The 23,929-nt window shown below is 44.1% G+C and overlaps 1 protein-coding gene across 2 annotated transcripts in view; it reads left to right on the top strand.

Moving 5' to 3' along the window:
- The window catches only part of NEK6 (NIMA related kinase 6), a 64,370-nt gene extending 41,046 nt beyond the window's left edge, over nucleotides 1-23,324 (top strand). For both annotated transcript variants that reach the window (XM_064171316.1, XM_064171315.1), the window contains exons 7-10: nucleotides 1,000-1,107; nucleotides 10,125-10,219; nucleotides 17,337-17,450; nucleotides 21,202-23,324. In XM_064171316.1, coding sequence (XP_064027386.1) covers nucleotides 1,000-1,107; nucleotides 10,125-10,219; nucleotides 17,337-17,450; nucleotides 21,202-21,312 — 428 coding nt within the window. In that variant the 3' untranslated portion in view covers nucleotides 21,313-23,324. The remainder of the gene's footprint in view (nucleotides 1-999; nucleotides 1,108-10,124; nucleotides 10,220-17,336; nucleotides 17,451-21,201) is intronic.
- Nucleotides 23,325-23,929: the final 605 nt, after the last annotated feature.

The following is a 23,929-nucleotide window of genomic DNA, read 5'->3' as shown; positions in this document are numbered from 1 at the left end:
AAACTTGCCATTAGAAAAGTGTCAGAAGTAAAATGCTGAGACTACTGCATACAGTGAACTCTAAGAAATAGTCTTCATTACAGCAGCTGTGACCTTAGAGAGTTTTTAGAAGAGTTTTTCTGTCTTGCAAGCTTCTCTGAAATATTAATACAAATATGTCCCACACTCTCATCACCCCTTCTCTATTTTCATTAATTATTTTTGAATTTCCCGTCTTAGAACTTTTCCTAACTTTGAGCTCCATCCAAAAATTACACTGCTGCTTTCAGCATAAATGAAATCCTTTGTGAAGGACTTGACCCAGGAAATGCAAATATCCCAGAAGGCACCAATGCCAGTCTTTGCTGCTCGTTATTTCCTTCCTCCTTTGAAGTAGTGAATTCTTCACTCTTTTCATTTTTTTTCAGCAGTGTGATACCATTTTTGCTCCTTCATCCATCCTCTGGTGTTGTTGATCAGTTGTGCCTGAATTAGGTCTGTAATTGGCAGCTGAAATTTGGAGCTGTAGATGTTTAATTTTCTTTAAGGTGAAGGAAGAGCCTCACTAACTCAATCATGATGTGAATGCTTGGGAAACCGGGGTTCCAGTAACTTTTATCCTCCATAATCTATCTGGGTTGTATAGAGCCCAGCATTTATGTGTGTGTTGGACCTTAATTAGCCTTTGGTGTGAGGGGATGGTGGTGGGCAACACAATTTTCTGTAGGAAACCACTTCCAAAGAGAAGCAGGCTTGGTTCCTTGATTTGCCTTTATCCTCTTGCACCATTTCCTACGTTTTCCCTCATTGGTATTTCTTGCGTGCTGGGAAGTGCACTCTGATTTTTGTATATGTGCAGAGCTTGAAGTCTTGGAAGATTGAACATATCAAAGCTATAAAGAAGCACAGTTCTGCTCGAGCCTCTTTTGTACAGAGAGCGCTCCAGGCTATGTTTCTATTGCAGTAGTAGAACCAAATAACCTTTTGTGGCTTTGACCTTTTACCTTTTTCTTCTTGCAGACATAAAACCAGCCAACGTGTTTATAACAGCCACAGGGGTGGTGAAGCTGGGAGATCTTGGATTAGGCCGTTTTTTTAGTTCTAAAACCACTGCAGCACATTCCTTAGGTAAGATGGTACTTGGAGATGTTAAGCAAGCACTGCTGCATGCTTGTCAGCTGTGAAGTTCAAAAGAAGTGGTGTCCTCTTACTACGACAAAAGCTTGATTCAGTGGATGTGTGTTGTATTTTGTGATGTGTATTTTAAATGCTCGTCACATGAAATTAGTTCTTTATGCCATAAAACTCCACTTGGTGTTCTTTTTCTGCATGATCTGGCCTGGTAAATGTCTGATTTTATAGTAAATGTAGAAAAATGGAGCTTTCCCACTCTGAATAGTTAGTTTGCCTGTCTTTTACTGGAATTAAATGTTAGACCACCACCATTATTAGCAGATACTGGTCAGACATGTTACCCAAAACAGGGATTGTCACTGTTGTCTAAGATTAGGGAACTGTTCAAAGCCCTCATGGTTTGTCTGTTACAAAAGGGACTTCAACAGAAACTCACCATAGCCTTTAAGGATCCAAGTTTTCTTAATGACTTCCATATATCTCTTCTGTTGGTGAAGCTACTGGTTCTTGCCAAAGCATGGTACCTTGCTTTTGTTAATCTGAACTGGTATCTCATTTCTAGATTTTCCTACTTACCATCACTCTGAATTTTTCTTCTGTACTCCACTGTTCATCCTAGATTTTTTGTTAGCCACAAAGCCAGTGACATCACCATAGTTCTCTATGAAGCATGTATGGAACAAAGCTAGAGCTGTTGGCTGTTCTGTAGGACTTGAAGTAGTCCTTTTGCTTTTCCAACCAATTCTGCAGTCCATAAGTAGTGTTATTTAGACAGATTTAACACTTTTAAGTAAAGTTAGAAGCCTTTGATGGAAGCATTAATGTGTTAACACATCTGCTGCTTCTGTTTCCCTCTCTCTGAAGTCTCTTACCTTATGATGGAATAATGTTTTATGACTTGTGATGGAGTTTTGTAGACCAGTCACAATGATGAGGATGTTTGTATGTTCTGTTTTACATGTAGCTTGGTTATTCCTCTAATGCTTTGCTTCTCTGGGCATTGAAATTAAGTTGACTGGTTTAGAGCATCCAAGTTTGTCTCTCTTATTTTTACTGTTAGCATTCATTGCAATGCTCTAGAAAAGTGTACACTATACACTGCTCATTCTGTAAGCCCCACAGTATAACACTAAGTGTTTCATAGCTGTGTCTGTAACCACTTGAGAGCTGATTTTCCATTTTTATTAATGGGTCTCCATTTTTTGAGTCACCTCTGTTAGAGCAGAGAAGAGATGTTGGCTTTTAGTGTGGTAGTTAAGCTTTTTTTTACATTTAGGTCTCCCAGGTGATTTTTGGAACACATGACATTAGTTTCACTATTTGTCTTTGTGCTTAAACAATGAAAAGGGCGTTGCTACAGTTTACTTCCATAAGACAATAGATTTCCCTCTGTGTCAAAAGCTATCCTAGGATATATACATACTAAGTAGATTAAAATAAATCACAAAAAGCTACATTCACATCATCTGAACAGCAAAAATATGATTGTGTCTAATTATATGATCTTATCTAGTTTGACTGCTGCACTTATTGTGTTAATAAGAATAAATTGGGGCTTGGAAACTGGCTGCTCATGTAAGCCAAGCTTGTGACCTTTACCAGGGTTGCTCTTTCTTAATTGAGAAAGCTCATGTGGGAAGAGTTAAGCCTCTTCTGCATGAACTGTGCCTTTCCTCAAATCAACAGCATCCTGGAAGTAGGAGAATGAGGTGCAAAACGCTAGGGAAGCAGCAGCTAGTGGTACTGGAGACACAGTATTGTGTGGTGGCAGGGATGGACATGCTCCCAGTTCAATGATTCTCGTATCCATGCAAAAAGAACACTTTCGCAATCCAGAAAAAATGCAGACTTGAAGCTTTTTTTTTTTTCTTGGTAAATTGCCAGAGATACAGGTTTTTGAGCAGCAGGAAATCTACTGATCTTGGTTTTGGTTTAATTAAGACATTTGTTTAAGTAGCTGTGAGTGATGAACACCCTGCAAACCAGAGTGTGGTACCCGAGCGGACCCAGGCTGTGAGGCTGGGCACTTCCCGTAGCCACGTTGCCCCGGCAACCGCCCTGAACCATCATTTCTCTGGCTGCTGACCCATGAATTGAATGCACGGCTTATGCAAATATATTCATCTAATTTTTTTCTTACGTTGTGTTTGCTAGCATCAGACTGGCATAAAAGGGCATTAGGCAGTACCACGACCCATCTGACAGGTGTACCACCGGGCTGCGGCAGCGCGGCCGCCACCGTGTCAGGAATGGGAGCTGTAATTAGAGCAAGGAACAGAATGAACGTCAGATGAATTACCAGGCAGCAGATCATATTTGTCAGTAAGGATTGCATACATAAAAATTAAGTGACAGTACATGCCGGGGTAATGAAAGAAAAATGAAAGATTTGCCTGTACACAGCTCGTGGGATGCAGGCGAGCGCCTTGCTGGGAGCAGTGGCAGGATGCCTGACCGGCAGCACGGCTCGTCCAGAGCAGCACCGGGGCAGCAGCAGCTATGAGGCAGGGAAAGCCCCGGCCCCTGGAAGCCTCCACAAGCAGAGCTGTGAGAGGGGAGATGTGAACACCTCCTGTCTTTGCTAAGCACCAGAACTGTGTTGGGAAAGATAGCAGTAGTGTGAGTGGGTGGCAAACACTGGAAGACAGCTGGGGACTGGCTCACCTGTGGGTGGATTCACAGATGAAGCCTCTGCTGCCCTGTTCCCTTTTCCTTGTATGACTTAGGAGAAGCCAGGAGGTACTCTTCTATGGAGGAGAGCTCCTTATGCACAAGCTTTACCAGAAAGCTTCCATGTGTTAAAGTTAATGAGTGTAGCTAAGGAGAATTTCACTACTTCTTGTTACAGCATGGTGACTTATCATCCTTCCTTCCCTAAGTAGCCCCCTGTAGCAGAAGCTCCAGTATTTAATATAATGGAGATGGACTTGTGTGCCACAGAAACTTCTTTTTTTTTTTTGGAGAATGTAGGAGGGAACTGGAGAACAATTCAGCATGAAATGAGGAGGAATTTTTTTCCTACTTGTTTTGGTTTATATAGTTTTAATTGTCAGTAGTACTGCTTATTATTTTCTTGAAGAGCTCTTAACATTTGCAGTTTATAGTGTGGCATTTTACTACATTCATAGTCTGTTTTTCCCCTTTGTTTGTATGATTATTTTTTACCCTAGAGGAGCCATATATAGCTGTTTGGTAGAAAATGACTATACTGACCCAGGCCTTTGCACCCAGTAACAATGAAATGACACATGGATGCTGGCATTTGGTTGTGTGACACTGTGCAGATTGGGCTGATCTCATAGTACTGGTGTGTGATGCACTGCTTAGTTCAGAGTTTAATAGGGCTAGCAGTACTTTTTGCTCTGTTTTTAATGCTTGGTTTTGCCCTTTGTTATCCAAGATGGGCATCCAGAGGAATGTCTTATCAGTTAAGACTATTCTAAACTGCTTATTGGAAAGTTTTAAGTCATTACTTCTGTGGTAAAAATGGGGTTTAAAACAAAAGTTGTAAGTAACAGAACATATTTAAACACTGCCTAGACTTTGGAAAACTGAACAGTAAGCTGGTAGATTTTGTTTTATTTGGAGCTGTACTAAATATATTTGCATTGATGTTAAAATTAATAACTTTTTATTGGAAAGTGGCATCCTGCCCATTTTTAGCCAGATAAACTTGGCATTATCCAAAGCTTCTGACTGACTTTACATGTTGAAGAAACAGAAAACAACCTAGAACCAAAACCAGTTTTACACAGAATAATCTTGGTTTGGATGATTATTATTTATTCTTGGACTAGAATAAACTTGGAGCAGATTTTCCTTTCAGGGGAAGTCAAAGCTTCCCAGTTTAGACTGTGCAAATAGCAGTGGACTGGAGTACGTGGGGTGTCACACGTTCCTTCTCCTTTCTTGTTGGGTATGAGGGTGAGCAGGCAGTAACTGCAGTCATGAGAAGAGCTCTTTCATGAATGGACTATTTGTCATCTTTTTCTTTTGCTTGCCAAGCCAATCTGCCATTTGAAACAAAGTTGTAGTACTTCTAGGGGCTGGTACTCTGTACTTGTTAAGAAAAAATGGACACAGGAAATCTGCCTAAAATTTCAACAGCCATACTCTGTGCTTTTTGAGAAATTCTGGCCTGTTGACCTGTGCCTGCAGTACAGTGTTTGTGGAATAAAAAAATGGCTGCAGAATTACTGCAGGTACATTGTCTTGCCTACAAACAACCCAACCAAACGAAAAATAAGGACTTTGGTAGGGTTATAGATGTAATTAAGTACTAACAACAACAAAATGCTTAGAGCAACAGGTCTGGTAAAGCAGCTGCAATATTGTGCACAAAATACTGACTATTTTTTCTAAGTAGGTTTAATGTTTTCATTTGTTGTTTTTCCTTTCTTCCTCCCTTGAAACAATTAGTGGAGGTACTCGTGCTGATTTGACAGAATTTGAAGTATTTTTTAGTGTCTTTGGCCACTGTATCACTTCAGCTAATTCCCAAATTCTACTTCTTGTAAAAGATCTCTGGGAAAACATGCCCCAGATACTGCAAACCTGTAGAAACAGCTGTGTATGAACTAAACTTTTAAATCATGATGGTTGTTTTTTCTCTGTAACCTACAAGCATGTCTGGAGAGGTGAGGCAGGGGAGAGCTATGGACTTTTGTTTTCAAATAGAATTGCTTCCCTGCTGGGTTTGTACCACCAGACATTACTAAAACATGCTAAAGTGTTTTTCTCAGCTGTCTGTACATTCATGGAGTATGCAATTGTGTCTTGTAGCTACTAAAGCTAAGTTAATAGTTCTGGAAATACTTAATGTCTTGTTTTACAAACTGGGTGAGTTTTTTTGTTATTCATGGATGGTATCTCAAGTTTTCAAACGTGGTTCTTTGCCTTTCTCAGTTGTAATGAGCACGTTTCAAAAATCACAAGTATTTCAAAACATTGCAAAGTTTGTTTTGACAGGAGTGGAACATCTCTAGAACGAAGGAGTGCTTTAATCAACATTACCCCTTTGAGGCTTGCGTTGCGCTCTGATATCTCTTGGTTTGAAACTGGGAATACTCTGTAAAGATACAATAAAGGTCAGAATTTGTTAGGTTCTTTCATATTCAGAACTCTGCTCCCTGCTGTGAGGAAAAAAAATGATAGATTCAGAAGTGCTGTTCAGCTCAGTGTTAAGAGGAGCTGCAAGGTGCTGGTGAAGTTGCAACAGGAAAAGCTTTCCTTATCTTTTGCACTTTGCAGCCAAATATGACTATGGAGTTTGATTAACTTCAAGAAATCCCTGTATTTTAAAAGGCATTTAAAATGCCCCAATATACAGAGCCTATTAAAATGTTTGGAGATGTTCTGCACTGATTTCAGTCTAATGACAATCTGCCTGAAGGTGTGGGAGAGCTGCTGCTGCAAGAGACTTGTCTGTGGCATGTTAAATTCAGTGAAAGGGACTCTGAGCCTCTGAAAAGCATGAATCAGATTTTCTTGGGTTTGTGCCTAGGAGCAGCTAAGGATGAATTTCAGAGGAAGCACTGATCCCTGGTGTCTTGCGTGTGACTGTGCTAAGTAACCTGTCCACTGTCACTTCCACAACAAAACTCCTAATTCAAGCTGAAAAAATGAGCATGGTCTTCCCTGCATAGTGAAAGACTTGCTGAGTTCACCTGGACGTTTCTGAGCACCTCTGTGGCAGCTGAGCACTTACGCATGCTGTGCATGCTGGTTGCTGTAGTTGCACAGGTTGGGTTCTTAGTTCAGATTATATATGAGAGGAAAGGAATTTGTCTATGTTTTTTTCCTGGTGAAGCAAGCCTCTGCTTCTAATCTAAGTGGAACATAATTAACATTTCCTTAAGTTGGCTGTTGCAGATATCCCAGAGCTGTTCTGATCCATGTGGGTGTTGTAGCTGTGCACAGACAGTGCAGGGGAGAGCAGGAAGAAACATTCTGGTATCACTGAAGTAGGCTGATCTCAAGTGAAGTGTTTTGACTTTCAGGAATCTTAGTCATCCTCTGCTCTGTGGTTGTGCAACCTTTACAAGTTTCAAGGCATTACTCTGCTGCCTTGTGCTTAGTATTGAATCTGAGCAATATTTTGTGTTTTCAGGAGGGCAGATGCAAAGAAAGTTCCTCATTAATAGTCCTCGATTAGCCTATTCTTGTCAAATTGACTAATGTAATGCCACGGTGAGCCCTGGCTGATTGCACTGGAAGCCTTGTGTGGTTTTCTAGAAGAGGCTCATTACAGGAGATTCCCTCATAATGCTGGACAGGCCATAAAGAGAATTGGGCTTGTCAGTCTTTTATCATGACAGTTATTTACAAATTAATGCATCAGTTTTGAAACGCAGAGACTCGCTTGCTCCTCCATTTGCTGATAACACTACAGTAATGATAGGTAAATGTGCAAGGTAGACTTCCTAAAATCAGCTCAGGCGTGGACTGCTCCACAGACCCATTAGTGTAATGGAAGAGACTAATGCTCAGGAAATCAAAGAGAGGCTATAAGGCACTCAGCCGTGTTATAAACCCTGTCATTCTGCTTTGATCGAAGGCCACTTTAAGGTGTTATCTGAAAGGACAGTTTCAGCCTACCTAGCAGACCCCTGCTAACATGGAAGGCAAGGCCAGAACTTTGGAGCCCACACGTTGTTATTTGCTCTGAGGTTGTCACGCTGTGACCCAGAATAACTGATCGCAAGAACAGCCAAGGCTGGAGGCTACCCCTGGCTCCAGCACTCCGAAGCAGGAAGGCTTCGGGGAGCAAGAGTGGGAATGATCTTCGTGTGCCCTCCTGCCAACTGCGTGCTGCTGGACGCTCATGCTCAGCTCCTGGAATTGCTGGCAGTGAGGGGCTGGCAGGCGTTGCAGCTGCAGCCGCCCTGCTAGCTCGCCTGGCAGAGTGCAGAAAAGCAGCAGCATGGAGAGGTTGAAGGTAGGGAAGTGTCTTACACACTGGTTCTCAGTGGGGAATTCCGTAACTGTCTCCAAGAACTTCACATAATGAATCACCATTGCTTCTGCAGCTGCATGTTTTTAAGCAGGAAGATGAATCAGTGCTATTCCAACCAAGTCAGTTCTTGTACAGAAACCTGGCAAATGTCTGGGAATTATTGGCGATATGTGCCGTCCTTCGTGTGCATCTTGCATGCACATGGGAGGCATCTGTAGAAAGCCTTGTTGGGCTTTCTGAATGACTCTTGTCTGCTCTTAGTGTTCTGTGGTTACTCTGTGCAGTCTGTTGAAAATTAACTATTAGCAGAAATGTGATCTCTCCATCCACAGTGGCCTTTCACTGGCAGTTAAAACCAGCCAGATCTGGGACAGTGTCAGTGCAGTGTGCTCCTGGGCTGGATGTGGTGTTGCTGAGCATGGAAAGAAAATACTCTCCATGTGCTGTTTTTCCTGTGTTGTAGTTTGTATGAGATGTGATTTCTTGTTAGGGTGCTCTTCACATAGACCGTAAAGTGATTGCTTATTGAATGACCTGCAAGCACAAGCTGAGTTTCAAGTGGGGCAGCTTATCACTGTTCCTCTGTGTCTTGGGTTATATATATATTTGGTGAGTTCTTTGGGGCTGTAAGGGTCTTTCTGTCTTGGGAGGACAAGCGTGGAGTGGTGCCTGTGCTGGAGAGATCCTGGCCTGTCTTTAGGTTCTGAGTGGGAGAGTGCAGTTAAGATTTGCACTTGTGTGTACTTAGCACAGCATGGTCTGAGCCAGAGGCTCTGCTCAGTGCACCGAGAGCAGCAGCTCTGTGCTGGGTCACCTCTGCACTCAGCAAGGGGCGTTTCTGTTGCCTTTTGTGAAGCCGTTGCTTTCTGCCCCAGAACCCGTTTGTTTACTGCAGTGTACAAACCCCTCCTCAGGAATGCTGGGGGAAGGTGGTGCCTTTTTCTTCCCTTAACCATCCTTCCCTTATCACCATCCTTCAGCTGCTTATTAGTCTTCCAGCTGTCTGCAGTCAGCATTTCAAATGGAGAAATTGTAAACCGAACGTTACAGGCAAATTAAACATTTGCCATCTTGTGAGGAAAGGTCTTTAATTAGGAGAAGGATACATTTGAGTGCCAAAAGCAAAAAAATAAAATTAAAAAAAAAATTGACAGGGGACAGGCATGCAGGGGAAGCAGGAGAAAAGAGAGCATGTAAAGTCCTTGGATGTTTTAATAAATGATGTATCTGAGGATTATTTGATGTAGTTGAGACTGCCAGCATGTCTTGTATTTTCAGTACCACAACTGAAACTTATTTAGGATTTAAAAAAGAACCTTTTTGAGGTAAGGAATTTATTAATAATTTCCTGTAACTTCTGTCCAAAATGCTGGAGTAAATTTCTTTTGATAAAATACAGACTTCTGGAAGTACATAGAAATCTCCCAGCTTCTGATGTGACTGCAGGTTGCAGCAGTGCTCTAAAGTTTGGAATTATTACCTTGGTTCTTTCAGAAAGTTTTTGAATACCTGTCTGGTGCTGGGCTTGTTACTTCCATTTCTCTGCTGCAGTAAATGGTCTCCTGAAACTATAAAAAGGGTACCCTGTCATATCTGAGCCTCTGTCATGCTGCTGGTGTGGTGTGTGTCAGGTGAATGCTCAGTCAATACGCTGTCACAGGAGCCCTGTTTTAGTGGAATACATTGATGACATCTAACTTGCAGTTTCAGTGCTGTTGAGTGATCCAAAGGAGGATGATCCTTTATGATTGCTCTGGCTGCCCAGCATGCTCTGAAGGTACTTAGAAGACTGGAGGGGGAAGAAAACGTTTCTCAGATTTCAAAAACACAGGAAATATTCTCAGCAGCGTTCACCAGTCCTCTAGCTCTGCACGTGGTGACGTATTTGGTGCTGTGCCTTCAAAACCATGATTTGTTTCCAAGTATTTGTGCCAATCTCTGCTAGTTGGTTCTTTTGTTAAACCTAAACCTTCAGCACAGTCAAGCTTTGGTACAATACCGGCTGCACAGTCGCTTTTGAGACACTAACTCCTCCTTTGTTTGTTTGTTTTTGCAGTGGGAACTCCATACTATATGTCCCCAGAGAGAATACATGAAAACGGCTATAACTTTAAATCTGATATCTGGTCTTTGGGCTGTTTATTGTATGAGGCAAGTATCTTCTAACTGGGTTTTTTTCTACCCCTCCCCACCAAGTTTGTCTTAACCGTACAATGCAGTGCAGGGTTTAAGTAGGTCAAGCTTACTTCAGCTTAATTGTTGAGAAACCTTAGGAAAAGTTAACTCCTCTTGTGCTCATCGTGTGCTTTTAGAGTATGAACAACACAGGGCTTGTGCTTACACAGAGTTAATTAGTAAGTCACAGTGGATGTTGAGGCTATGGGCATGAACATGCCAGCTTACTGCATTCCTCCTCCTGACTGCCAGCAGAGCTGTTATCCGGGCAGCAGGTTCAGTCATAGAATCAACCAGGTTGGAAGAGACCTCCAAGATCATCCAGTCCGACCTAGCACCCAGCCCTATCCAGTCAACCAGACCATGGCACTAAGTGCCCCATACAGGCTTTTTTTGAACACCTCCAGGGACAGTGACTCCACCACCTCCCCGGGCAGCCTATTCCAATGCCAATCACTCCCTCTGGCAAGAACTTCCTCCCGACAGCCAGCCTAGACCTATACTTGAGACTCTGTCCCCTTGTTTTGTTGCTGGTTTCCTCGGAGAAGAGACCGACCCATACCTGGCTACTGCCTCCTTTCAGGTAGTCGTAGACAGCAGTGAGGTCTGCCCTGAGCCTCCTCTTCTGCAGGCTGCACACCCACAGCTCCCTCAGCCTCTCTTCACAGGGCTTGTGTGGCAGGCTCCTCACCAGTTCCTCCTGAATACTGTCTGGGTGTTTTAAAAACAGTAAATTCCTTTTCATCTGAGCTGCTAGTTTGTTAAAATTAATGCTGACCAATCAGAGTATTTTAATTTGGGGAGCTTTCAGCAAAGAAAAACAGAGGGTTTATGCTATGTTAAATCAGCTTCTATAAATTTATTAAACTAGAGCCAGCATCTTCTGATGATGCATTGTCTTCTAGCCAGACACAGAGATACAAAGCAGCACTCTGTAAACCATACACTAGCAAGCAGCTTTTCCTTAAAAGCTGTTACAAGTGCTATGATTTTATAACAGTACTTTGTTTTGTAATTTTGTTTTTAGCAGGGATCAAAGGGTATTGAAAAGGATTATTGAACAGTCTTGTACTCAAAATCTGATCTTAATATCTGTTCAGATATCCACATCTTTGAATTCAATTGAGAGTCTGTGTCAACATTTAGAGAGCTTTTACACCAGCCCAGAGAATTAAAAATCCCTGGGATATTTAGTGTTAGGAGTATTGCTCACATCCTCTTTGCATAATAAATTATGTGAACTGATGATGTGTTGCATCTCGCTACAACTTAACCATATGGAGTTAGAGAATAAACAGAAGTGCAGTTTCTTTTGTGAGCACATCAGATGTAAAAACTACAAAAGTAGTTAAGCATCTACTTCAGGTAGTCATTAAACAAAGCTTTAGGACCAGACAGCATAAAAACAAATTTCCCCACACCATTGATCTTCCCAGCAGGAGCTCAGTGCTTGTCACTGTTCCTAGCTGCTGAGGAGAAGGTTCATCTAATGCAACTAACTGCTTGTTGAGCCAGGGGACCCACTGTCATCAGTGTGTTACCAAGCCCTGAGCTGTGCAGTGTGATAGGTGCTGATTTCCTGTTAGCAGAGTGTGAATGTGCCATGTGCTGGGTGTCTTCAGGGAGGGAGGTTGGTGCTGGGAGCTCAGAGAAAGAAATCAATCCTGCTGAAGGGGCCTAAGCAGCTGGGAGCTCCAACAGCCCTCTGCTTCTTCCATATAAGACAACTGCCCAGGTGTGATTGTGGACTTAAGTGTAGTCCACAAAATGCTCTTGGCAGGGAGGGGAACCCACAACTGTCCATTCTTTTTGTACTTCTGCCAGTGCCCATCCAAAACTTCTATCTCTCCAGTGCATCAGCCAGCCTGCTCACAACTGCTGATGGTGCTGTACACTTGCCATGGCGTAGGGCTTCATTAAGGAAAAAGATGTATCTTGGTGTCTGGCATAAATGTGCCATAAGTCACCACAAGCAGTGTGAAAGTCCCAGTGCTGACCTTAGGAGTGTCAGAGCAAGTAGCCACTAGATCTGCTGAAGGGGGGATGCAGTTTGGAGACGTTGGAGCCTGGCATGGCTGTTTTGCTGCTAAAATTCCATGGGACAAGGGGTAGAAGAAGAGTGTAAGACACACTAAGTACTTGATCAGCAATATTTGGAAAATTGGCAGCTTAAATTGAGTGGTTTTGTTCCTATCCTTAAATTCTTGTTACCTCTAGCAAGGGTTCAAGAAACTTTTAACAGTTCCCAGAGTAGCACCAGCCTCTGATTTAAAAGCTGGTATTTTTTTCATCAAGGGTGATGTTGCTTGTAGTGAGATACTGAAAGCTGGAGTGGTACAGTATAGCTGTATGTACCTGGGTCTGCTGGTGGTGGTTGAAAGGAATTTGGGTACTCTTCTGTACTAGCAGGTGAAGGGAAGCCTCAGCTCCCAGGAATCCATGCTGCTGAGCATTCAGTTCCATTTATGCACCATGTATCGGGCCTGACGAAGGATCTCAGTTTAAGGCTTTCCTGAAGTGAGGGCTCTGGCCCTGCTGTGGTCTGTTGGTCTTGCCAAGTCTGTCAGTCATGGCCAAAGTCATCCACATTGGACACACTGTAGTGCAGAGCTGCTCTGGGGGGCTGCTCTGAGGCGAGTTGGAGGCTCAGCTCTGCTGGAGATGGATTCCAGATTTATGCAGAGAGAAATATTTAGCTTTGTGCTAAGATATGTTTTTGTTGCAGGCAATATGGTCCCCTTATGGCACAGTAGTCTTGGTACTCCTTACATTTCAAAAGCTGACTTAACTGTGCACTAAACATAATTATCTGGTAGGAGTAGCAGTTCTATAGTAACGTGAAAGCTTTGGCATGTGAAGCATTTTCAAACATGCTTCCTCCATAGGTAAGCCCTAACTTTATGAGCAGGAGCTGTGAGGTCTTGCAGATTCCAGGCAGGGCTGGACAGTTACCAGTTGTGTGTTCAGAAGATCAACAGCTACTTGACTCTCTAAACTTTCTAGAATTTGGAAAACCAAAGAACAGATTCCTCTGACTTTTGAAGGAGCTTCAGTTTTATCTTCACTACTTTCGTGTAATGAGAATGTTTTTCTGTTTGGCTTAAAAGTAAGGAAGGGATGTTTGTTTGGTTATGAGTCACTTCTGATCTTTCTCCAGACAGATTGTGTAGGTAAGCTGCAGAGAGATGTAATGGACAAATTGCCTTCAGAGACATGCATGTCCACTGGAATCCACTTAGGGAACATTGAGGGGTTTGGGATGTGATTCCACATAGCACCACTTAACTTTGACATTGATAATCATACAGTGGGTTTTATTAAATCTTATCAATATAGTAGTAACTGTCTTCAGCCCTCACTTCCTGTAGATATCTGTCAGCAAAATAACTTGGAGGGGATAAAAATAAGTTGTTAATGCCCAGAATATAGCTACAAGCAATGACTTTAGGTTTTCCGGCAAGACAATCAATTTAAACACTAGCAGTGGTTCCTGTGTATGTGTTTTTCAACCAGTCATACTGCATGGTGGTCACTTTAAATGGAGATCTGGCTGTCCTGCAGTAATTGCTCTAATCAAAATGTCAGGAGCAAACCCTAGTGCAGCATCACAGACTGTTGTCAGGGAGAGACTCGGATGGCCTGTGGTGGTCATGACCCCCACAGACCCGACAGTTTCAGTCAGAGCATGTGTGCTACCTCTTCCCCTTTTAACTCCCTGCATTTACCACCCCAGAACCCCACAGTGCTTCCATTCCTCCTCTTCTGCCTGTAATGCTTAACTACACTTGGACAGAAAAGTTAATGGCAATTGAAGAACCCTTTTGAACCTCACTGCCATTATTGATGTTTGTATCGAAGTCTCGAAGACCTTGTTTAACCCTTGAGTGCCTCCTGTGCACTTCCCTAATGTGCCCATTAGTGCTTTTCTTGGAGCAGCCCTGCTTGCTGGGCTCTCCACTTGTAACTGAGAGCAGTTTGCTGTCAATCTTTAATTGGAGATTAGAGTGTAATTGGAGCCTCTAATTTCTCCCCACTGATTTGCCTATTCTCGTTACGACAGCAGTGATGTAACAGTGACAGAATGTCACCTTCTATGTTCAGAACCTTCCAGAAGACAGGGGCACAAGGCTGTCCAGACTCCTGCCTGGCTGTTGGGGCTCTGTTCACAAGCTTGCTCTGCCTCGGGTCTGGAGACTTAGGAGGAGTATCTTAGCATTACTACTGGTAACAGTAATGAAAACAGAGAGAGCTGAAAGTCTGTCTGTTCCCCAGCCTGCTGCTTTATGCAGTAGTTAAAGGTGCAGTTCTTCTTGCTCAGCCTGCAGCAGTCAGAGCTAACGTCACTACCACAGCAGATATCTCGGGGTGTGTTGCATGAAGCATTAAAGACAAAACTGAACAAGCCTGGAATTTTCTGAGAGATTTTTGAGCCATGTACCGTGTCCATTGTGTCCTTCAGTGGAATTTGGGTACTTCCATAGATTCTCTCTTGCCCTTTGTAAGTCTCTCAGGATAGATGATAAATATCTCTGGCAGAGCTTCCTGAGAAATATTTTAGCCTGGTGGTGCATAAGGAGAGAACTGTGGAAATTTGGCCAGAACATATCTTGCTACTTCCTGTAATGACTCAGAGCTCCTTGCAGAGGGTCTCAGACCTCTGCACATCTGTCTTGCCCTGCAGCTGAGGCATCTTTTCACTGATTTCAGAGTAACCTATATGGAAGAAACATAGCTTCAAATTATCTTAAAAATGTTTGTAGTTTAAACCAGGGATTGTTTATCTTCATGTCCTGCATTGCTTAACGCTTGGACATGTGTTAATGGGGAAGGAGGTTTCAATAAGACACTCTTAGCTGCAGCCTGCTCAGGGATGCTTCTATGCCTGGCCCCATCTTGTTGGAAGTCCAGGCCAAACCTCTGCCCTATGCCATACTGCTGCTCTGTCACCAAATCACTGATAATCCATCAGTCTTGATTCTTAACTGCAGTTTAAGCAAGTGAAGGACCTAGTATTGACTGTTTCAATTCTTCTGGGGGCTTGCCGTGTGTGTCAGCAACAAGACAGCATTCTGCAGCTGGCTTTCATGTGTATGGTAATGAGCAAAAGACTAGCAATTATTAAATAACTTCCTATTAAAACTGTAGTGAGAAGCATCAACTGCAGCTGGCCTTGGTATGACCAGATTGCCATTTTGTAGCAAAGTGCTTTAAGATCTTAACAGTGGCTAAGATCCACAGCTGTCCAGTGATGCTTCTTTAGGAGCTGTGTGAGCAGCGCTTGAATCACAGAACGTTAGGGGCTGGGACATACTTATAAAAGTTTACCTATTTATAAATATTGAGGTCACCTCTCAGTCTCTTCTTTTCCAAGCTAAAGAGCCCCAACTCCCTCAAACTCTTCTTGTAAGAGAGATGCTTCATTCCATTAATCATCTTTGTGGCTCTGCGCCAGACTCTCTCAAGCAGTTCTATGTCCCTCGAACTGGGAGGCCCAGAACTGAACACAGTGCTTCAGATGTGGCTTCACCAGGGCAGAGTAGAGGGGCAGGAGAACCTTTCTCAGCCTACTAGCCACAGCCCTTCTAATCCACCCCAGAATGGCATTGGCCCTCCTGGCTACAAGAGCACATTGCTGGCTGATGGTCAACCTCCCATCAGCTAGGACCCCCAGATCCTTTTCCTCTTTGCTGCCTTCCAAGAGGTCAGTCCCCAGCCTATACTGGTACCTGGGGCTGTTCTTTCTTTTTCAGCAACACCCTGGGCTGATAACCAGGTGGGCCTGGCATGGCCATTGGCTGTGGGTGGGTCTGCTGGGCTTGGGTCTTGGTAGGGGAGAGAGAGAGGATCAGTGCTGAGCACCTTTAATAGACATGGCTTCGGCTTCATCTGCCAACTTGCCACAGCTGTTCTTCTGAGACTTCTCCTTCAGTGGTCATTTAGACCTCCTGGTTGGGAACTTGCAGTGTAAAGGATTTGCCACACACAAAGATGCAGTTTCCTTCCTGAGACTGAAGTATAATATAAACATATCTTTGTAAGGAGTCTCCACATGCCCTGGAAGGAATTCTTCCCCACCCAGAGCCGTCACGCTCTCGGTGCAGCGCGAACAGCCTGCTTATCTCGGACATCTGTCAGAGCTTTGGAGATGCAAATATGGGATTTATGGAACAGAACTTAAAGAGGGAAAAGAGCGGATTGAGGAGGGGAAGTTTCAGCAGTTGGACTCCCAAGTCCTCCCGGGATACTCTTTTCTAAAAAGCAGATTTGCAGCAGGAGAAGATGTTTGTTTTGAGTCTGTTTCGGTTGTTGGTAGTTTTGGTTTTTGAGGCTGGAGTGCATTGCTCATGCTTAGGTTTTTGTCTTCAAAACAGTCCAAAAAGAATCCATTTATTCCTTGTGGCAGTCTGTTAAAAAGCTGCTGGTCACAGAAAGCAGATGAATTGAATGTGATTGTAACCAAGGGAGGGTGAAACTGTGACGTGTGGTCAACGACAGAGGAGCTTCTGCTTTTTAAAGAGGTGATGGTGTTTATGAGAGGGTTTCACAGTCACCTTAGAGCCTGTTGGTCTCTCACTGATTGCCCCACGGTCTGAGCAGCCTGTTTCTTTTTTCTGTGTACCTCTAGGACTGTCTGTGTACACCTGGTGTCCCACATCTGAAATGCTTTGGGCAGAGATAATCACAGTGACAGGAAAACAGAGATGTGTTTTTTTCCCAGCACAGTGTTGTGTGCCCTGGTCGTGGGTACTTGAGGTGGGAGACTGGGAGAAGGTGCTGGGACACTGTAAATGGTGTCAGAGTGGGCACGACTGGCACTGCTGCATCTGTGACGTGGCAGGAGGAGCTCCACACTGCTGCTGCAGCGCTTCGTGCTCAGTGTGAGGCCGGCAGGGTGTTGGTGAGCATGTAGTAGTGGCCTGGCAGCAGCCCTGTGATACTGTGTCCTGATCTGGGAGCAGCTTTGGCTGTGGGCAACCTGAAAGCAACGTTATCACTTGCTTGCTGTCAAAGCCTTCACTCCTGCAAAGCAGCAGCTCTGAGGACTGCTAATTCCTTCACGTTTCTGAAATGTTTTCTGCTTTTTTCTCTCCAGATGGCAGCTCTTCAGAGTCCTTTCTATGGAGATAAAATGAATCTGTTTTCCCTCTGCCAAAAAATAGAGCAATGTGACTACCCACCTCTTCCAGCAGAACATTATTCTGAGAAGGTAAACTGGGAGGCTTTTTTGCAGGAGAATGCGGTGGGGGGTACAGTGAAGTTCCTCCCTGCACAAGGAGAAGGGAGCCCAGGAGGAGAAGCACCCTCACTTCCAAGGCAGAACAGGCCAGAGTGTCCTGGGTACCTTTAGGGCTAAGGAAACTGTCATGGCTGATGTCTGACTATTGACAAACTAAACTAAAAAGGAAAAGAAGATCTCGATGCAGGGAATACTTTGAATCTGAAAGTCAGTGATGCTGACCTCAGCCGGCAGTGAGGCATGGGAGAGCTCTCCCCTTCGCTTCCTTTCCATGGACCAGAGCTTCAGTTCTTGTTTATGAAATCTGTGGAGTGAAGCAAGGAGGGAAATTTTGGTTTTAATAACTGAAGAAGGAGAGTTCAAGGCAGTGAGCATCTACACAGTAGCTGTTCCAGGGCTCTTTAAAGCCTACCTTTGTGCATATGAAAGCAAGGGAGGGAGAGCAGTAGCTGACCCGGAGTGTCTGAAGAGTGGTGGCTGTGCCTGCTCCCTGGTGATGTTTCACTTCAGCTGCAAACACTCCTGTTGGTTTTGTTCAGGCCTTTTGAGCTGGCTTTTTCCCCCATTTTTCCCTCTTACCTAGACACACCAGCTGGTTTCCCTTACCTCCTCACTCAGTTACTGTTGCCTTCTATTTGAAAGGAAATGGCTAATGTAATTTTAAATGTTCACCATATCCTTTGGGGGTTTTCTTTTGTTCTATTCCACCTCAGAGCTCTGAGGAGCAAGAGGCAGGATGCAGGGGAAATAGCGTCTGCAGCAGACGATCTGGTCTCCACCCTGAGAGGGACCCTGCACCGCATATTTCACATTTCCCTGGGCTTTTTACTTGGTGTAACTCATGCAAAAAGATTATTTGAGAACTGTTCTGGAAAAGTGAATCTTTTTTTTTCCCCCCAAGCTGCCATAGCAGCGAGGCCCAGCCCTGTGCATGCACGTTTGCCATGCTGTTGTAGCGTGCATTTCAGGATATGCCTGCTGGCAGCAGGAATTAGTGTAAGTTGACAGATGTGTTTCCTGTCTTTACAATTACTGTCTGTTTGCTTCCCTCTGGCAGTGCTAAAGAGTGTGTGTAGTGTAGTGATACAATCCAGGGTGAGAAGGATGGTTTAAAGCTCAAAGGCGCCAGGTCCCAGAGAAGGAGACTCCAGATGGTGTTCATACACTATTAACAGAATGCTTGACAAAGTCGGCAGAGGGCTGTGCCTTTGGCTGTGGCTCCTCTCGCTGCCTTAGCTGCTGCTCCTGACTGAAACCACGAGGAGCTTCAGTTCTCTGAACACCAGAACGTGGCTCCATCTTGAGCAGTATTTGGTTTACTACCTGCTGTTAGTCCAAAGGTTGGACTCTTGGATATTTTTGGAGTGGGAAAGCGTGTTGGTGTCTCCCAGCAGCCAGGATAGATGAAGCAAGCAGGCAGGACTGGAAAGGAGGTGGCAGCTGCCTGCAGCAGGTTGCACTAGAAAGGATTTGTTCTTCCCGTGGTAGCTGGGTGCCTGCTTCTCTCAGTCCAGGTGCAGATGCCTTCCTGCAGTCTCTGGGATGGATTGGAAGGGCAGAATCTCACAGCTGGTCTGGTATCATCACTGCCACAGGTTTCAGTGATTGGGAAAGCAGCAAAGCCTTTATATCCTCCCACCGAGGAGTGGGGTGAGGATTGGGTCACAGCACTCTCCCAGAGCTTCCAGTGCTGCTCCGCAGCCGTTGGCGCTGCTCTCCTGTGCCTCGGTAATGCGGTCTCGAAGCGAAGCTTTGGCCGTAGGCTGAGTGCTGATCACATGAATGTTTTAGCTGCGGTGTTGTTTTAGATGAAGAAGGCAGGGCATTTACTGAAGAATGCCTGCTTTAATGGGGTTTCCTTTCAGTGATGTTCCTCTTCTCTGCAGCCTTTTGTGACTAACCAGTCTAAATCCTCTCTGATCAACTAGCTGCTTGTGCAAGAGGAGGAGCTGGGGCTCCAGCCAGGATTAGTTTTCTGTATCGGGAACAAATTTGCTAGTAACCTGAGACAGTGGTTTGTGGTGCTTACCAGGGCTCAGTCTGACTGTTTCCTATAGACATGGTGAAATGCTTATGCTGTCCTGGTCATAGATTAAGGACAACTTCCTGGGCTGTGGTTAAGAGCTGTATTTGCATAGGAGCACAGCTGCTGGTTGGACAAATTGTTCTGGTTTTGCACATCGGAACTTTTAGAGGTGGCTTAATTTGTGATCAGCGTTGAGCTATGTGTTAAATCCTTGGGGTCTCAGTTACAAAGGCAGCGACCCCTGTCCTCCGATTAAGTGACCACTGCAGTTAGGAGAGGCTGGGCTAGCGCCAGGCAGTGTGGGTGGCTTTCCTCTGGAGACAGCCTGGCTTGGGGGGGTTGTATTGCTCTGCTTGCACACAGTGACAGGCAGGGGGGTGAGCAGTACCTGTACTACTCCCTGGTCTTGCTGCTCCTGCCTCCCTCTCTCCTGCCCCTGTGGGAATCCCTGCTGAAGCCTGTGGCAGACCCAGCTCAGTGTGAAGCAGGAGGCCTTGCTCCATCCAGAGCTGAAACCTCACTTGAGGACGTTCAGTGATGCAGCTGAAGCCGTGTGCTTGATAGCTGTATGGTCATGCTTTTAATTACCATTAAAATAATTGGCACTGTGGCTACTGGGGGGATGTGAGAAGATCAGAGGCTCAAGGCTGTTTCTCCCGGTGCCTCGGGGGTATGAGCAGCTTTCAGTGTCTGTATAATTAAAAGCTACAATCTTTCATGTGCACAATAAAGAGGGTTGGGAGGTGGGGAGACTTCAGCCCTTCTGCATTTTATATATTAAACATAATCAGTGACCACTCTCTCCTCTTCACGAAGGTTTTCGGGAGGCACTGGTGTCTGACAGCCATGCACTGGTGTCTTAGGAAACACAGGGGCTGTTCTTCCATTGAAAACCTTCAACTGGCCTGTTACCGGGGTTGGTGTGGGAAGTGCAGGAGAGCTCTGTTGAGGACACCTTTCCAAACACCTCCCTCTACTTCCCCCTTTTCTCAGAGTCCACTTTCACTGGCAAGTCCATCTCTGCCTGTCAGTTCAGTCAGAAATCTGTGCTCCCATTTCTCCTTCCTTCATGCACATTCTGCTCACACAATGGGTGCCTCTCTCTGCCCAGCACTACCTTCTCAGTCCATGCCCTTGGTGCAGCCACTGAGTCCTCCTGGGCCAGGCTCCCTTCCTCAGCCTGGCTGCTGCTCCCTCCTTATCCTGTGCTTCAAACTCCTGTTGATTGTGAGCTGTTGGTTGTGTGGTAACTCTGGTTGTGTCTGCTCTGGTTCTCTGAGGTGAATTAAAATACTCCGTGAAAAGAAATAGGGGAAAAAAGCTTTGAAGCTCCCAGTGCCAGGAGTGACAGGTCAGAGGTGGTTGTGCTCTCTGCAGAGCAGCACTAAACCACGGAGCAGGGAACCCCAGGTATGTATACACAGCTACCACCCTGTGAAGGATGATGTACAGTCCACTGGGTTGCATGGAAGATTCGACCTATCTGTGGGGAAGGTTTGGAGAAAAAGGTTCCTCCTGGCCCTTTTGTAGGGTTGAGGGGTATACAGCACAGGACAGATGGACACATGCCTGCAGTCTGCATGAGATGCTCAGCTGCTGTCCTGGGTTCCAGTGTTCGGACAGAGCTTCGTGTACCCTTTTCCAGTAAAACACAGTGGATTTGTTCACCTTTGTACACGTTTTCCTGTCTTTCAGCTGCGGGAGCTGGTCAGCATGTGCATATACCCCGACCCAGATCAAAGACCTGACATTGGTTACGTGCACCAAATAGCAAAACAAATGCATGTTTGGACCTCCAGCACATGAGGCGGCTGCACGCGCTCCACGCCAGCACAGCTCAGTCTTACTTGAATTCTTTTTTTCTCAGACGAAACCAACTGGTGCCTAAGTCACACAAGTGAGAGGGTTGAGCACTCATAGCAAGATGCTCCATTATTTCTGCAGGTTATTTGACAAGGACTCTTACAAGGTGGTCATGCTTTAACGTGAAGGTTCTGTGAGGTATTGCAAGTGATACTTTTGTTTTTGTTTTGTTTTGTTTTTTTAAGGCCAATAACATGTTACAGATGTAGATCATTTAAGGGTCCTTTCTTAAAACTGTCGTGTGTAATCTAGGATAGATGATATTAACAGGGGTGCCACAGCTCTGGCACACCTCTTCTATCTTAAATGTAATGTGAAATATTGAAATAATTCCTTCGGTGAAATCACTTTATACTAATGTAAGAATTACAGTAGACTTTGTGTAATTTGTATAACTGCTACTTTGCCTCTTCTGCAAATGGTTAATAGCAAATCCAGTTTTTACTTCGTATAGTTTAAAGCAGTAATTTCTGTGTTTTTGTTAATTCCTTCCTCTTCAGACTTAGGAACTGAGAAGGGTTGGAGAGGAGGAACACATTTCTTTCAAGATTTTTCTAACTGCAGTTTCAGAGTACTTGGCTAGATCTCTTAACTTGGCTACAGCCAAGGAGGTGAGGCGAGTTGAGCATGTACTTGGGGTAAAAGAAAAAGCAGCAAAGCATGCCAAGGGAATCCCTCACAAGCATTGCTTCTGCAAAGGATTTCTCCTTAAACTCTTCCTGTTTGGCATGATTTGTTTTAGACTACAGGTTCTTGTTAGAAACCAGTGTTGATCTAAGCCAACAAGGTCTTGGTGAATATACTGCTTCACGTTCAGTTGTGCCTTAGGTACTGTAGGTAAAACCTAAGCAAAGCAGTGTTTGAAACACGCAGAAAACGTCTAAAAGAGAAGTGCTTTGTGTGGCTAATTCTGCACAAGGCTCAGCCCCCAACTATTTAACTGTGAAAGCTCATTTCCAGAATGTGAATTTTTATGAAATCTCATCCTGATTTGAAGGAGTCATCTTCTTTTACATGAAAATTTTCAGCCAACTAAATTCATTCATTGAATCAATGATTTGTTTCCTTACTGGCGATGAGAAACAGTCACTGCTTTAGGAACAAACCTGGATTCACGTTCAAGTGTTTCCATTTCATTTGCCTGTTCAGAGGAGCAGGGCTGCACTGAACGTCCTGGAGGACTGCAGCAGGGAAAGGAACTGCCCTGTTCAGCACTGCTGCCCTGTGTGCCAACATGTGTTTGTGTCTGACAGTTCCAATGCAGCCTGGGCCTGTTCTTTCTTAAGCAAACAATCCTTCATGTTTTGGAAATAAGATTAGGGTTAGATGGTTACACACACACATATATATGCTTCTAGTGATTTTTTATTTTAGTTTTTAACCTAATTTGCTCTGCTTAAAGGAAAACTGCAGTGCTACCTTCAACTCCTCCTGTCGAATCTCAAACCCCTTCTATAGGGGAGCAAAAAAGAGCTATTAATTGCTGTGAATAATGTTGGTATCATTAATGCAAGGTGCCACTTTATTGAGTCTTCTCAGCAGAAAGTTGAGCCTGCTGCTCTCATGAGAGATTCAGGAAATTCAAATCAGCATGAGAACGAAATGGAGGCACCAAATTGCTTCCAACATTCCCATGCTACCTTGTTTAATTTATACCCAGCTTCTTTAGCAGTCCTTAGAGCTAAGACTGTCACTGCTCCACTGCAGCTTTCCTTTAAGCCACGGTGGCAGCTACACGTTCAGAGGGATGGTTGTGCTGCGCCTTCTCTTGGTGTAACACAGAAAAGGATCTTTGGCTTCCAGGGAAGCTCAGCTGAATTTTTGAGTGTCTTGAGAAGTCTGGTCACTTTCTTGCTACATAAAATTTATTAGTGCTTCTAAGTAAAATGTACTTCAAAAGGTAATTTTTTGCAATTGTGCCTTTTTAGATAAATAAAAAAAATATTTACAAAAAACCCACTTTTGTTTAAAAAAAAAAAGTCCAGCATTCAGGAAAATGACATCTATTGAAAGAACAACTCATTGAAGAGAGGCTGAAATCTCTGTGAAACTACTGCTAGCAGTTCTTAGTTGTAGATATTTTTTCAGCAGATGGACAATTGGACTACAGAAACCGTGGGGAAAAGTATGTATGAGCAAATAAACACTCTAAATTTGTGGCACAGGTACAGAAGTTTGTGCCAGGATGGGCTGGTAGCAGTTAACCTTTTAAAGCCAAGTGCAGATGCTAGCCCTTCCCTTTTGATTAAGTGAGAAAATAATTCTGCAGGTGGATTTTCTGCTAACTTGCTTTTTCCTCAGGATTATGTGGTACTGTGTGAAACAATTTGGAATTAGTTTATCTCAAATATTACAAGCTCAGGAATTTAGGACAAAAAAGGTCCAAGTGGAGGTAAGTACCAAGACAGTGAGATTGAATCATGCTGTCTTCAGGCACATAATTTGGAAATAGAAACGTGTGTGTGGCAGCGTGGAGGCTGCATCTGCTCCACAGCCTGTCTCTAGTCACAGAAAACATTGTCAAGAGTGTTAAGAACAAAAAAGCAGCAAAAGAAATCAG

This window comes from Pogoniulus pusillus, chromosome 35 (assembly GCF_015220805.1).
Source record: "Pogoniulus pusillus isolate bPogPus1 chromosome 35, bPogPus1.pri, whole genome shotgun sequence".
Classification (NCBI taxonomy): Eukaryota; Metazoa; Chordata; class Aves; order Piciformes; family Lybiidae; genus Pogoniulus; species Pogoniulus pusillus.
This window is presented reverse-complemented; position numbering and strand designations above follow the sequence as displayed.